General features: G+C 38.0%; 1 protein-coding gene across 2 annotated transcripts in view; it reads right to left on the bottom strand.

Annotated features, from left to right (window-relative positions):
• Positions 1-15,792, bottom strand: part of COL3A1 (collagen type III alpha 1 chain) — a 78,015-nt gene that overhangs the window by 11,827 nt on the left and 50,396 nt on the right. For both annotated transcript variants that reach the window (XM_081323596.1, XM_081323597.1), the window contains 24 exons: positions 14,988-15,086; positions 14,824-14,868; positions 14,615-14,713; positions 13,454-13,507; positions 13,187-13,294; positions 12,642-12,695; positions 12,424-12,522; positions 10,223-10,276; positions 9,220-9,318; positions 8,901-8,954; positions 8,751-8,804; positions 8,233-8,286; positions 7,830-7,883; positions 7,480-7,524; positions 7,298-7,396; positions 7,091-7,198; positions 6,503-6,556; positions 5,227-5,280; positions 5,020-5,073; positions 3,829-3,882; positions 3,375-3,482; positions 3,007-3,060; positions 2,167-2,220; positions 1,057-1,218 (listed from right to left, as the gene is read on the bottom strand). In XM_081323596.1, the coding sequence (XP_081179722.1) occupies positions 1,057-1,218; positions 2,167-2,220; positions 3,007-3,060; positions 3,375-3,482; positions 3,829-3,882; positions 5,020-5,073; positions 5,227-5,280; positions 6,503-6,556; positions 7,091-7,198; positions 7,298-7,396; positions 7,480-7,524; positions 7,830-7,883; positions 8,233-8,286; positions 8,751-8,804; positions 8,901-8,954; positions 9,220-9,318; positions 10,223-10,276; positions 12,424-12,522; positions 12,642-12,695; positions 13,187-13,294; positions 13,454-13,507; positions 14,615-14,713; positions 14,824-14,868; positions 14,988-15,086 (1,773 nt within the window). The remainder of the gene's footprint in view (positions 1-1,056; positions 1,219-2,166; positions 2,221-3,006; positions 3,061-3,374; positions 3,483-3,828; positions 3,883-5,019; positions 5,074-5,226; positions 5,281-6,502; positions 6,557-7,090; positions 7,199-7,297; positions 7,397-7,479; positions 7,525-7,829; positions 7,884-8,232; positions 8,287-8,750; positions 8,805-8,900; positions 8,955-9,219; positions 9,319-10,222; positions 10,277-12,423; positions 12,523-12,641; positions 12,696-13,186; positions 13,295-13,453; positions 13,508-14,614; positions 14,714-14,823; positions 14,869-14,987; positions 15,087-15,792) is intronic.

Raw genomic sequence — 15,792 nt, 5'->3', positions numbered from 1 at the left:
ACTGGTATTCTGACAATGTGTTCAAGATAATTTGAGCGTAAAGGATTCCATCCTTCCTTTGTATAGGGTTATTTTACGTGGTCTCGTTCTTATAAATGGGATCTGAATAAAGTTAGGAATATTAGAAACAAATAAAGATAAATAATCCTCTCATTATAATAGACCTGCGAAGCAACTCTGTGCCACATCAAGGCATGGCTTCAATCCAAACTGCTGCAGCCATCTAATTTAAGGTGAGCCACCATCCAGAAAATTAAGACATTTAGCGGCACTGAAGCCTGGTAACCTGATTCTGCTGGCCACTTTAGTCCGGTGGAGCAGGGATATGTGCAGAAATCCCCTTCAGCAATAGGACTGAAATGGGAGCACTGCTTTCACCTGGCCCTTGAAAAGGGGAGTTTGATTTGGCCTTTGACTTCAAAGGGGTGCTTTAGTCAGAAATGTGTGAAACTGAACAACAACAACAAGAGCCTTGGTGGAGCAGTGGGCTAATGCCTCCTTAAGTAACACCAGCTGCCTGCAATTAGTGCAGGTTCGAGTCCCACCAGGCTCAAGGTTGACTCAGCCTTCCATCCTTCCCAGGTAGGTAAAATGAGGACCCAGATTGTTGGGGGCAATAAGCTGACTTTGTAATAATGCCGCTTGGGGGTGTGTGTGAAAGCCCTAACAAGCAGGCATATACATAGAATGAAGGCTACTGCTAAGCTTGTAAGCCGCCCTGAGTCTTCGGAGAAGGGCGGGATATAAATGTAATTAAAATAAATAAATAAATAAATAAATAAACTTCAAATTTCTATTCAACCCTGGAAAATCTAACAAGTAAATATGATATTGATAACATTTTTTTCTGTATATACTGTATGATCTAATGTTTGGATGGCTTTTTAAATTGCTGGGCTTATTTATAAGGTTTGCCTAATCATTTGCCTAATCCAATATAGTTGAGTGTGATCCTGTTCAGGATTTGCAGAGCTGAAGTATTTGGAAAGATACTGTAATAATTTCTGAAATATTTTTTTTTTAAAAAAACGTGCAATTTTCAAAGAATGTACTTACATCTGATCCTTTTGCTCCCGCTGGACCTTTTTCTCCTGGTACACCTGGCTCACCTTTTGGACCTGGACCACCTGGAGCACCAGGTGGGCCAGTAGAACCAGGTGGGCCAGAATGTCCATCTTTGCCTGGTGGGCCAGCATTGCCAGGTGGTCCTGACGCTCCCTAGAACGTGATATTTGAGAGAGAGGAATAAGGGACAGTTCTTGACTTAACACTACCAGGACATCAGAACATGGAGAATGTACGATATAGGCACAAAGGACAACAACTGAACTGCTTAAGTACCTCAGATCCACTACCGATTAAAAAAAAGAGCATATCCATAATTGCATGCTTTTAAATATAGCAAAGAAATTCAAGATCAAAGACCAAAAGAAATATCTGTAGGCCAAATTGATTTCCCCCCCCCCCAGATTGCATGCTTACTACACTTTTTCTAAAAAGTCACCCTAAGGAAATGAGGATGTTGTAGTTGCATCGGTGATGGCCAGTGTTACCTGACCAGCGGCCCACAGAACATAACATAGTCCTTTATCCCACGTCTTTACTTTGGGTAGGGCAGGAGTAGCCAGTGGCTACTATTGTCATCATGAATTGAAAAAGCAGAAAGACTGGCTTCCATGAAGGATAGTTCATGGCTGAGTTGCATCTACATGAGACCTTATTGAATTCCATGACCGCATTGCAACTCCTCCATTGATCCTGCTCTTGGACTAGCTAAATCCTTCAAACTTCAAAGTGATTGTTCTAGCTTTCCTTTTCTACAAACCATACTCAAGTTGGAACATTGTTGCTCACTTTTTTCTTTTTTTAGAAAAAAAGGGAAGATATATTTTGGAAAAGGGGTATTCCTTGAAAGACTTTCAGTTAGCAATCATGGGCATGAAGTAGTCTGGGTTAAGTGTTGTCCACCAGAGATATGCTTAAGAGATCTTTCAATTTATAAATGGAGCATCAGGGATCAAAGCACAGCCCCTGTGACTGAATATGCAAATGGAATTGTTGTACAGTTTGATTTCCCTGCTTAATTTCAGCTACAATACTGGAGCAGAGAAAAGAATCTGAAAGCAGAGAAGAGCAGTAAGTGGTAAAAATTGTAGTAATTCTTACGCTGTTACCAGGAGGACCGGGTAAGCCTCGAGATCCAGGAAAGCCAGGTGCACCCTGAAACAAACGAGTATAGACGACATTAGCAAGTTATCATCTACTGCTCAAGAGGAGATGGAAAAATCAAATTCAGGAAACTGGTTTATCACATACAATAAATACACCACTTATATATCTTTTGCCTCTGAGTCAGTCTTGACTCCTGATGACTGCCTAGCCCTAGTCCTTGCAGTTTTCTTGTCGAGGCTTTTCAGAAGTGATTTCCCATTATCTTCTTTCCTCAGGCTGAGGGAGAGCGACTGGCCCTAGTTTGCTTGGTGGCCGTGGTGCTGGTGGTAGCTAGAACTCCCAGTCTCTAGCCAGGTACCTGCACTACACCAGACTGGCTCTCTAGGTAGACTGTTTGCAGCTGGTTAAAAGGCAATTGCATCTTTTCTACGGTAGCTTGCTGTAACATGACTCTAAATAATGGACCTCAAGAAAAAATGATAGGCTACTAGTAGCTGTCAGAGTGCACTTTTCCTAGCTCTAGCCTAAAAAAATCTGTCCTTTACATAGCTATCTGGGGGAAAAAAGTTTGCATGGAGTTGGCTCAGATGGAAAGGTATGGTTGCAGTAAGTCCATGGATCACTGCTGGACTGCTGAGAACATTTCGGAACTGAAATGTCAGGTGAATTGGAACATACCATATTAAAAGAACATTTTGTTTACTTTATTTATGTTTCTTCTTAAAGAAATTAGAGGGTTGTTTAGATCATGGTGTCCTTTAGAAGTCCTAAGAGTTTGGATGCAAAGATCAACCAGTTTACTTAAACATAGGCTAGTTTAAAAAAAATACTTACTGCAGGACCTGCACCCCCACGTTCTCCTTTAGGTCCTGCTGAACCAGCTGGACCCTAGATAAGATATGAGAATTAGCATCGTAATACCAAAGAAAAGAACAGACCAATCAATATATGAATTTCAATGGAATCAATATATTAGATGGCTTCTCTTACAAAAGATACAGGATAAATCAAGTTTCAAAAACAGTAGAGCAGGGGTGTCAAACTGCCGGCCCGCGGGCCGGAGCGTCACGGAGAAACCGCGCCCAACCCATTGCCGGCAATGGGAAAAAGTTCCGATACGTCGCGTGACATCACATGACGTCGCAAGTTTGACATGTCTGCAGTAGAGAATACATAGAATATATAGATTACAGCACACTTACTTGTGCACCAGGACCTCCTGATGGACCTGCGATTCCTGGGGGTCCAGATTCACCTCGTTCACCAGGAAGACCTCTCTCTCCTTTTCCACCAGGTTCTCCATTTTGTCCCTATATAAAGATTAGTCATTGCAAGTGTTAAACCTTAATACTTAAGGATACTTACAAAGACTTAGTAGAAGTGGAAGTAGGGCAAATCTTCCTGAAATACTAATAGACAAACAGGCTTGGAACAAAAGACAATATCTTATCAGCTGCCTGATAAAACTTAATCCAGGCAACCGTTTCCACATATGGAACATTCCACTTTTCTTTCTCCCAATTTCCTTTGCAACTAAACATGCTGGTTGATATTTGCTATGGGTTGCTCTGCTATTTATTTACTTTACCTCCTCTCATCTCAAACCTGTAGGACAAATCTTTCCCACCCTTTATGCTAAAATATCTTCATACTTACAGGAGCTCCAGGGAAGCCAGCAGGACCCGGTGGCCCTTGTTCTCCACGATCACCCTGCAGGTGACAAAGGAATATCGAAGAATCATAACTAACCCTACAAGGAAAGTAATTTCACTCTGCTAGCACAATTCTTTGCCTCACTCAGCTATCTTCCTTTGCTTATGATAATATGTATTTCTAACATACTTCTTTTTGACTTGTCCACCAGAAACTTTACCATAAAGTTATTCAAAGCACTTTGCTCTTGTGTGAATTTTTCAGGTGGAGCGGGAGATTCCTGCACGTTTGAATACAAGGACTTTGTAAAGAACTGCTAATTCCCTCCAGAGTGCTTCAGAGAGCCATCTCAATCTGATGGCTGCAACCTCCATTCTAGTGCAGAGATGCATTGCACCATTGGGCTTTGCAGGCAGCATCAAAGGTCTGTGAGCCTCTACTAATCCAATGAAAGCTGCATTTGAGTTTTCTAATTCTTGTGAAAGCAAAATTGGCAACTAAGAGCAGCAAGCCATTTGGAACTGGGCTGTGGAAGTGGTGGATGACTCTGTGGTGTGTTTGTGTGTGTGTGTGTGTGTGTGTGTGTGTGTGTGTGTGTGTGTGTGTGTGTAACCATCCCAGAAAGGCTGGAGGCCGCTACCTTAGGATATAAGCCAGATGCTTGTAGTCTATCCCTGCTCCTAATTCACATGTTGATGACTTCCCTTTTCACTTCCTATCTTATTTTTATTTATGTATTTACTTGTCCATTTCCTCTTTGATGATTTTAATGGAACAGTGACAGTGTATCATCCCTTGAGGAGGTCAAACAATCTTAGGAAGAAGGAGAGTAAGAGCTTGAAATTCTTGTTTTTGAATTAATATTAGTTATGAAAAATTTTATGCTGTTAATTGAAGATGCCTCTTTTGAGATATGAATAAATATTCTTAATTATAGATATTTGCTTTAAATTATCTATAATAGGAAGTGTATTAATGCTTTAAATGTAAATATAATTTCTAGATAGGTTGAAAAGAACAAGAGTATTCGAACACATTAGTCTTATCATGAAAGCAATATAACCTTTCAGAATACTGCAGACCAATTAAGATTAATGTATTCAAATAAAAAAAAAAACTTTGTATGAAAATTTTAGGAAAAGGGCAAAACACCTACAAACATAATTAGATTGTGTATTTGAAAGATTTTCTTACCGGTCCACCACGGGGACCTGTTGGGCCATGGGGTCCAGCAGGTCCAGGTTCTCCCTAGGAAAGAAAGAAAGGAAGGAAGGAAGAAAGAAAGAAAGAAAGAAAGAAAGAAAGAAAGAAAGAAAGAAAGAAAGAAAGAAAGATTTTATTTCAGAATCTTTTTCTTCAAAGTGAATTTAATTTACATTAAAATATGAGTGAAATGTATACCTTATCACCAGTTTGGCCAGATGGACCAGGTGGTCCAATGGATCCTACAGGCCCCTACAATGTTCAAAGTAAGAATCAGTGGAAGCATAGGCTGATCAATCAACAAGTACTGAAATGCAAAAGCATTCAAAATACTCTTTCCTGCATTGAAAATTTTCGCTCATTTCAGTTTTGCCTTCCTAATCCAATCTGTCTCCTCTTATGCTGAAGTTGCATAGGCAGAGAGAATATTCGTAAGAATTTTAAAATGAACCAGATATAGAGCCTCATGATGTTGAACTATATGCTTGGGACTTGTCAAGTTATTTATTATACCAGATTCTTTAACCTGTGTCAATCAATTTGCCATTGCATAAATTAATTGAAATAACAACAAAATCTGTTTCGGTTAGCAAATATTTCTGCATTTCCTCCCCCCCCAATACACACATATGTTTCAGGAACTCTAATTCTAGCTCTTTGAAAGATGAGGAAAAGCTAAACTTTAAAAGAACCTTAGAATTACTTGTATATGATTGATTGGTTGTTGACTGAATATGTGCAGTCAGTTTGATGTTCTTAGCAATCACATAGCTAGATTTTCCCTAGGAAAATACGCCCCTAACCTGGTCTTTCAGTTCTTTCAATGTTACATCCATCATCACTGTAATTCAGTCCATCCATTTTCTATATGCTCACCTATAGGCTTATTCTACTTTTTTTCATTCTGTTCCCTGTATTCTCATCAAGAAACTACTCTCAACCGAGTAATAGTCCTGGAGAATTCATAAACCTATCTGCCTCTTCAAAGAATCTTGGTAGATTTGGGGAAAGTTAGGTCAACTAGATTATTTTTAATTTTATTCCTATTGCTGTAGAAAAATATTTATTAAAATATGTACAAAATTGTACCTTTTAAGAGAAGAGCTCCTGAAAATGACTATAAAATACATGTGCCTTTTTGGAAGGCTAAGTTCAGCAAGGGTTGAGGCCAAAACTGAATTTTCAGACTCAAGTATCTCTAGGGATAAGGATTTTGTTGGGCCTCTCCCTTAATCTTGGTTAGATAAGGAAGGAATTGCTATAAATAATCTGGAAATAGATGCAACCAATCAATCAATTACATTTCCTAAACTTCTCTTCAGGATTAGAAGCTCTTGGCATGCCTAAAATATCCAGGCTATCATATTAAATTCTAAACCTTAAAAAAGCTATATGCTCTGCTGGAAACAATTTGGTTCTGTTGTAAATTAGTCAAAGCAAACAAATTATCCATGATATGGCAGGTACTACTTACTCGTAATCCATCTTTACCAGGTGTACCATCTCCTCCTCTGCTTCCAGGCTCTCCCTATCCAAATGAAAGAAAAGAGCAGATACATTGTGAATAAGCTAACCAACAGCAAGCTGTTGTACCATGCAATTATGTTGATAAGCTTTTCCCAAACCCAAAAAAGCAATGTTTAAGTCTTTATTTAAAATTATATAATAAAGAGTATTAAACAAATATAATCAGCAGGGAGACATGAAGCAGGACATTGACTCAGTGGACAAAGACTAAAGTATTAACAACTTATACTTCTGCAGTAGGTGAACCTAATTATTCACTAGCCCTATTCAAAGCATTCTTCCCTAAATTCAGTAACTTCAGTTGGAGTTACTCTTCTCAACATACAGAAGATGGGCTTTATGCAACCTGGAGATCTAGTATAGTACTTATACATATTGCCCGGCATCTGGTTTTATAAATAAGTGATGTCGATCTCAAAAGTTTAGATCAACTTAATTAAGCTTCCTAATGCTTGATAGCAAGTCCTAGTTTAGCTGCTCTTCATAATTTTGGATGGTATTATCTGGCTATTAAGGGAAATACAAAAGAACATACCTTTTCTCCCTTGGGTCCAGGATTTCCAGAAGTTCCTCTCTCTCCTGGCATTCCTTGCAATCCTGGAGGCCCCATACCACCGGGAGGACCAACTGGACCACCAGGGCCCTAAAATCATATTTTCCAAATCAGTTATTAAGACACCTGGGAAAAAAGTACCTGGAGCATAATTTAGGATATATACAAAGTGCTATAATTTCAACTTACTTTTCCACCTTCAGGGCCAGCAGGGCCAGGACCACCTCTAGCTCCAGGGGGACCTGCAGGTCCTGGTGTACCTCGTTCACCTGGGATGCCATTTTCACCCTAACAGAAATAAAACCATTTAGTTTTGTTTTGAGTTCTTTGTTTTCACATTTTTTATGTGACCAGATTAGTACCAAATTTACCTTTCCTCCTGGAAGTCCTGGAACTCCATTTTCACCTTTTGGGCCCTGTTGGGAAGCAAAAGCAATTTGATTGTTATCTATATGTTTTCATGGGTGACATCTTCATTAATATTCAAGCTGCAGCCAAATAATTCCACCTGAGGTGTCAATGACCCAACATGGATCTTCCAATGTATCGTACGTTCCACTGAGTTTAGCTAAAATAATAGCCACTTCTGAAGAAGAAGAAAGGGAGAGAGAGAGAGAGAGAGAGAGAGAGAGAGAGAGAAGCAATTTATATTGCTCTCCACATTAAGTTGCATTGCATACCCTTTTTACTCATATTTGGGAGAGATGAAAGGACAACTTACTGGATCTCCTGGTTTTCCACTCTCTCCAGGAGCTCCTGAAGGACCAGGTAGACCCTAGGGAAATATAATTATTGTTTAATACATATTCCTCTCTGCTTTAAGGATTGCATTTAAAAATATCAGAAATAGAGATTTATTATACTTGAATTTTTATTAAAATTTGAAATAGTACATAGTAGTCAAGCCGTTAACATCATTTATGTCATTGTTGTAATTATAGCATTCAGTGTTACCACTTTTTATTGTGAACCACCATACACATTAAATAAACAAATAATAAAACATGAAATAATTTGGTTGGACGAAATCAGCCAACCTTAAACTTCTACTTTTCTTCACTAATTTCTTGATTTCGGTTTGAATGCATTATTTAGAAAACAAACATTGAAGAATATCAGCATACCTGATATCCAGGTGGACCGGTTGCTCCTTGCTCTCCTCTTTCTCCAGGACCTCCCTGGGAAAAGAAGAACATCATTCATGGTTTTCCATCCCACCAACAACCCCTTCCTTAGCCCATTTGTGCTGAGCAGTAATAACTTTCTGTTCCTGGATATGAAACTTTCAAAGGCCCTAAAGAGACAATGTCAGTCAATTCAATATTAATTAAACCATAATAAAGGAAACAAAAATTAATGTGATATGGTAGAGTTGCAATAGTCGGTGCTCCATTCCACTCTATCTAATTTTCAAGGACTTAGGCTAACCCAGTACTTTGAAAAGTATTGCTTTCCAATAATAGGTTCTGTGATCAAAGAATGGACTCATGTAATTCTTCCCATCACTGTAAACAATATGATGAATAATAAGTTAATGCAAAATTGTCTTATTCATTGCTTGCATCCATTACTCTTTAGTAATATAGTTTGTTAATGTAAGATATAGTAAGTTAGTATTGACTTTTATGTTTCTATTACTTACAGCAGGCCCCGGGGGTCCCTGTGCTCCTGATTCACCATCCTTTCCAGGTAGTCCCTGTTAAATAATGGAATAGTGATTAGCTTACAAGGTCAACAGAATTATATATGTGGGTGTATAAATGTGAAAGAGTAAAATAAATTATTTACTGACCGGTCCACCAGGTGGTCCAGAAGATCCTCTTTCTCCATTTTTACCTGGTGCACCCTAAAGATACAAAAGATTGCAGTTTAATATCTTACCAATTATTATACATCAAAAATTATAGAGTTGAAAGGCAGCTTCAGTTTAACATGCTGATAGTAATATGTTTGGATATTTTCTTATTAGTTTCATTTCAATGAATAATACACTCTTCAGAGCTTATTTCCTTGTTACTTTGGATAAACAAAGAGTGGACATCTCAAAGAGAAATGAAACAATGTCATCCTGGATCCAAGGGTGTTCTGGATAACAATGAGGTTATACTAACCTCATTGCCTTTTGGACCAGGGAAGCCCATCACACCTGGTTGACCTCGTGGACCTGCTGGGCCTGGGGGACCACTCCGGCCTGATTCTCCTGGTGATCCCTGAAAGTCATAGAGGTGAAGAGAGGAAGAAATATAAGAAAAAACTGGACTATCACTGAGATTAAATATTCACAAACATGTTTAAACAATGGAATTGACCCCGTCCCATTCAGTGTAGCAGAAGGAGATTGATACAGACTTGGTCGGAGAAGGAATTTCAGTCCTTGTGGGGTCAAAGAGAACAGACTTTTCCACTGTGACCCCTTCCCTGTAGAACAGGGGTGTCAAACTCGTCGCCTCACATGACATGTCCCGATGTATCACAACTTTTTCCCCCTTGCAGTAGCTGGGGTAGGTGCGGCTTCCATGTGACACATCTGGCCCTCGGGCTGGCAGTTTGACACCCCTTCTGTAAAACATTCTGCTGCTGGAGATCAGATCTGCCTCCACCTTTCTGACCTTCCAGAAGGGCTTTAAAACATGGATTTGCCAGCTGGTTTGATGCCCTGATGCAGAGACTTTTCATTGGAGATGGTTGACGGGGTAAAAGATAAAATCCTTCTCCCCTGCCATCCATCCCTTTGGTTTTTAGTTCTTATATAAGATTTATTAATTTTAATAAGTTTTTATATTGACCTTTTTACCAATGTGCGGCATATCAAAAAAACAACAACAAATAAATGGATGGATGGATGCATGGATGCTATCGTATTTGGTCACTTCAAATATAATTGATTTTTTTCAGAAGCAGAAATTAATGCACTTTTGGCAATATTGGACGTTAATACAGGGATTATGTAAAAAGGCTTTCAGAGTCATTAAATAAAATGGTCAATGAAATGCTTGTAAATAATTCCCCAAGACATGAAGTAAGCAACTCAATTTGTGCTCATAAAGTGACATCAAGGCAAGGCACAGTAACAAAAGTTGGATTAGATAAAAACAACAGAATATAGTGACGTACAGAAGGGCCTGGTTTTCCATCTACTCCTGGAGCACCTGGACTTCCTGTTAAGCCCTAAGTAAGAAAATAATAACAAAATAATAATTATTATGTAATAAATGCATGTTAAAATCAATAGCTTTTCTAACCCTACTTTATTATGTGACTAGGAATTAAAAATACAAAATGGGAATATATAGAACTGGTTGGGAGAAGTTGTTTCAGATACTTTAATTAGAGAAATCAAGAGAGGCATCCATACAGCTCAGAAATATCTGGTGCTAATACTATAAGGTAGGGATATAAATAAGATAGTTACTGTAAGTCAGGAATATTACAGTTATTTCTTTACTGTAATATTAACAAAAACTTTATTTAGATAAGTTTTTTTTTCAAGCATCAAGTTCACAATGATGGAAGAAAAAAACTTTCCTGTCAATTTCTGGCTGACTTAAGTTTATGGGGAAAAAGCTAAGCAAGTTTGGCCTTGGTTCATACATGTATGGGAGATTACCACAGAATCTGAGGACTACAATGAGCTGTGGTGGTGCAGAGGTTAGAATGCAATACTACAGGCTAATTCTGCTGACTGCCAGCAGTTCAATTCTCACTGGCTCAAGGTTGACTCAGCCTGCCTTCCTTTCTTCTGAGGTCAGTAAAATGAGGACCCAGATTGTTGGGGGCAATATGATGACTCTGTATACTGCTTAGAGAGGGGTGTAAAGCACTGTGAAGTGGTATATAGGTCTAAATGCTATCGCTATAGACTAGACTGGGAAGAGAAAAAAATATCTTGGAAGAAGGAAACAGGAAACCATTTCTAAATTGGCTACCTAGCTGTGTCCATATCATCACTGAATTTGACCTGATGTACAGTAGCTTTGCCTTTTATTAAGAATATAGTAATTTGAAATGAAGGTCAAATTACTTTTACTGGATGGTGTAAACAATTGGTTGCTGCAATTGTCATGAAAGTTAACCAAGTGGCCAAAGAAGCTTATGATTCTTCAGTTCACAAAAAGTTAAGTTACAGACAAAACCTCAACCAAATAATAATGAAACATCATTTCGCACCATGGCTCTTGATCCTAAAAGTCTATTTATCAATTCTTTAGGGGAGGAGGATTCTATACACTTGACCAGTATAGTTTATTTCCTAAGAGAGTTATCCTACACTCACTGATTTAAAGATTTACCTGAGGGAATACCCTGTTTACTTGTTTTTTTTAATTTATTTTTTATATAGGGAAGGTTTTACTAAGTCACAGAAGAAGAAAAAAAAAACTTCCTTGGGTTGTAGGTATACATACAGCTCAGAAATATCTAATGCTAATAGTATAAGATAGGGATATAAATAGTTACTGTAAGTCAGGAATATTACAGTTATTTCCTTACTATAATATTAATAGAAACTTTATTTAGATAAGGTTTTTCCCCCCAAGAATCAAGTTTACAATGATGGAAGAAAAAAGCTTTCCTGACTATTTCTAGCCAACTTAGGTTTATGGGGAAAAAAGCTAAGCAAGTTAAATAAATAAATAAATAAATACATTATTAAATAAATCTGGACATCTAGTACAGAAGTGACCAAGCTAGGTTATAATATATATGTTCTTCCTGACATTAGATTTTCTCAGCAGGGAGAATTTTTTTCTTCCTAAAACAGCAAAAAGAAAGAAGTGGTACAACCATTTTCTCACTACATTACCGCAGTGAGGTACAGTTCTTTACAAGCTTCAAAAAATCTATATAGCAGGGTTTCACAATTTACCCTGGGCTAAAGATTTTGCCTTTTAGAGATATATGGGAACCTTTGTTACTAGAAGTAACGAATGAGCTATTAATTAAACCAACTGACTACGCACTGACATTTAATTCAAATTAAAACCATTTCACAAGACTATGGCCTGGTCATATATTTAATGCTGTTTCCCTTTCCTTCCCAGCCTCTCAAATTCTCTGAGAGCTGTACCTCAAACTTTCTAGAGTTGCATTCTTAAGGGAACAGTGAACTATTATCTATGAAGAAAGCCAAATATCTTTTAGATATAGCTGTATCTCAGAACTGCCTTCGAGATGTTTCCATTAAATGTAAACGAGTATTTACAATCTGGAAATATGGTATCTGATCATTAATAAGGGAGTGTGTTGGTCTTTTGTTCTCATAGCATCTTTCCAAATAATGTCTCGTTGTATTCTACACCCAGGAGATTTCTACTTACTCTCATTCCTGGAAGGCCAGGGCTGCCATCCCGTCCTGGTTCTCCAGGAGCTCCTCTCGGACCGGTACTTCCTGGACCACCTCGCTCACCAGGTGCCCCCTTAAATGACATTGGACAAAACGATCATATAAGGGAAACAAATCATACTCTGATCTGAGCAAAAAGTAGTCAATTTGTTTGGAAACCAAAAACTCTTAAGTTTTTTTGATATTCTTCACCTTTTCACCTGGAGGTCCATTAGCACCAGCAGGACCACGGAATCCTGGGGAACCCTGAAAAATACAAACATGGGTATTTTTTATTTTGGAGTCCAAAATGGAAAAAAAAAAACTCACGAGGAATTTCCAAAGCTAACAAAGTTGAGAAGGCAATGCCTATTTTGATTTGTGTTCTTATGGATGATTATTCTGGGATCTAATGGCTAGAATAACTGAAGATTATACCCTTGTTAACAAGCTGAAATTTTGCTTCTAGAGTGTAGCAGAAGAAAAAAATAATGATAACGAAGAGAGTTTTCTCTATTAGCATTAACAATCTCATTGCCTTTTTTCGGGGGGACAATAATCATCCTGCTTTTAATTCCGATTCCTCTGAATTAATCCCATTGATTCCATTAGCAATTTAGCCACAACTGATGCACACAAATGGTGCATAGCCTCACTGCTTTGATTTGTTTTAGACTCAAATGTATCTGGGAAAGGAGTGTTGACCCTCATGAGTTGCCTTGTGTTCCTGTCTAAAACCAAGTGGGTAGAATACTTGCCCTTTCTCCTGCAGCTCCAGGTATGCCGTTAGTGCCAGGTTGACCAGGTGCTCCTGCCTTTCCTTCTTCTCCGGGAGGACCAGCACTACCAGGGGTGCCATTTTCACCCTTGCAACAAAATGCACCAAACAGTCAATTGACATTTCAGATAAACTTTTACCAGAACAATGCAGTTTTTCCAAATTGAGGTTTATTCTATTTTAGTAAAAAAAAAAGGGCAGGGAAGTCCCACCCAGATATTCTATAGCTATATAAACCAACACTTACCCGTTCACCTCTTGCTCCTGGTTCTCCTTTTGCACCATTTTTACCAGGTTCACCCTAAAAAGAACACAAGACTGATGAATTATCTTGTCAAATCTGATTTGTTCAGTCTCATCAAGCACAGACCTTGGTAGTAGATTAGAACCTTGCTTACAATCAAAGACAAGAGTTTATTTGGAATTGGATTCAAAGATTTGTGTGCACAGTGAGAAAATGCATCAGTACTGCTACTCTGTGAATTCTTCTGCAAGCACCGATAGATTTCTCACAGTGAGATGTCACTGAGCATTGAGGATATCGGTATGGGGATGAAGATGATAGGCTAGGCGTACAAATATGTGAGATGTTTTGAGACAGATATTAGAATGAATATACAGTCTGTAACAGCAAAGTGTATTTATAATCTAAAGATTAAAAAAACTCATACAACATTCTTTGGTTGTTGTTCTACATTGCCAATATAGCAGGCCATCCTATATTGTTTTTAGCTAGCAAAAGAAATAGAAACTCTTTTGCTAGATTCAGGTTATGAAGTGTGTAGCTAGTTTGCGGAAGCCTGGATAGTATCCTACTCCCTCTCTATATCCTTGTTCTGATTTTATTCCTTTACTCCATGCTACTCTGGAATATTTCTCCTGATAAGAGAAGGTTGGAAGCAGAAAACTCCACAAAGGAGGAAACCTAAGACATAGAAACCCTTTTGAATGATACAGGGAGGGAGATACACAAGTGGGCACTGTTACTTGAAGGCCATCTCTGGATCTAAGTCATCTTCTTTATTAAATTGAGGTGTTTCAGGGTCAATACCTGGTCCACACTTGCATGTTTATTGCTTCAATATATAAACGAGCAGACATATATATTGCTCCTCCTCTCCAAGATCAGCTATAAATGTTATAAATTCTTACTCGGCATGTCATTCTCTTAAAATATGTTCTTACTGTCTAATATTTGGACCTTCTTGTTATCCCTTGTTTTAGATTCTCAGAATAACATAACAGGAAGAAAAGGTTGACAATCTCCACATATTGAAAAAGATGAAAAAAATTATTTCACTCTACCCAAATCACATCCTTCTGTCAAAAGACATTGCACGTTTTGTGTATAACTGAATTTGTTTTCCATGTAATCATGAAATAAAAAAATAGCATGCTGATGACTTACAGATGGACCTCTTTGTCCAGGGATTCCATTAGCACCAGAAGGACCAGGAGGACCACGAGCTCCACTTAGACCAGGAGCACCAGGAATTCCAGCAGCACCCTAGATAAAACCAACATGTGCTCAGAAAGATACCATTGAATGATTTGAGCCAACAGGCACATGGCTTAGGAAAATGCAGTGGCATATACCACTCTGCCTGGGACACTTACTGGAGGACCTTTGGCACCAGGATTTCCATCACGTCCTCCAGGACCCTGTTGACAAAAGATAATAGCTTTTATTAGGTCATGTATTTTTGAAATACCATGATGTTATTAAAATACACTTTATTAAAATCTAATTAGACATCATTTTATAAAGAACATATACTTACAGGAGGGCCAGCACCCCCAGATTGACCAGGAGGACCGGCATCTCCTTTTGGTCCAGGAGGTCCACTAGAGCCTGCAGGACCAGCGGGACCTGTTTCACCCTGAGAAGCAGAGAAAGTTAGACCAATCAAATGAACAATATGTCAGAACTGGGCAACTTTATTGGGGTGATGATGGTAGTGGATTATCCTTTGTGGGAGGGAGGAACTGGCAATGTGCTAATGAATATTCTTTAGAAGAAGCATTATCCCAATGAAATCTCAAATATTCTTGCTGGTGCACTGTGCATAGAATGGTATCTAGAAGAGGGTAGAATAGCAGAGGCCAGAAAGAATTAAGGGGGTATCAGCATCAACCATGCACATTAATATTCCACAGTAACAGCGGCTTCCTTCCCTCTTTTCAAAGGAATATATATATATATATATATATATATATATATATATATATATATATATATATATATATATATATATATATATATATATATATATATATATATATATATATGATAGATAGATAGATAGATAGATAGATAGATATAGATATAGATATAGATATAGATATATATAGATATATATAGATATAGATAGATAGATAGATAGATAGATAGATAAATAGATAGATAGATATAGATAGATAGATATAGATAGATAGATATAGATATAGATATAGATATAGATATAGATATAGATATAGATATAGATATAGATATAGATATAGATATAGAGGGACGCGGTGGCTCAGTGGGTTAGGACGCTGAGCTTGTCGATCAGAAGGTCGGCAGTTTGGCGGGTCGAATCCCAA

Source organism: Vipera berus (genome assembly GCF_964194415.1).
Source record: "Vipera berus genome assembly, chromosome: 1".
NCBI lineage: Eukaryota > Metazoa > Chordata > Lepidosauria > Squamata > Viperidae > Vipera > Vipera berus.
Note: the sequence above shows the minus strand (reverse complement) of the source record. Positions and strands in the feature narration are given on the sequence as shown.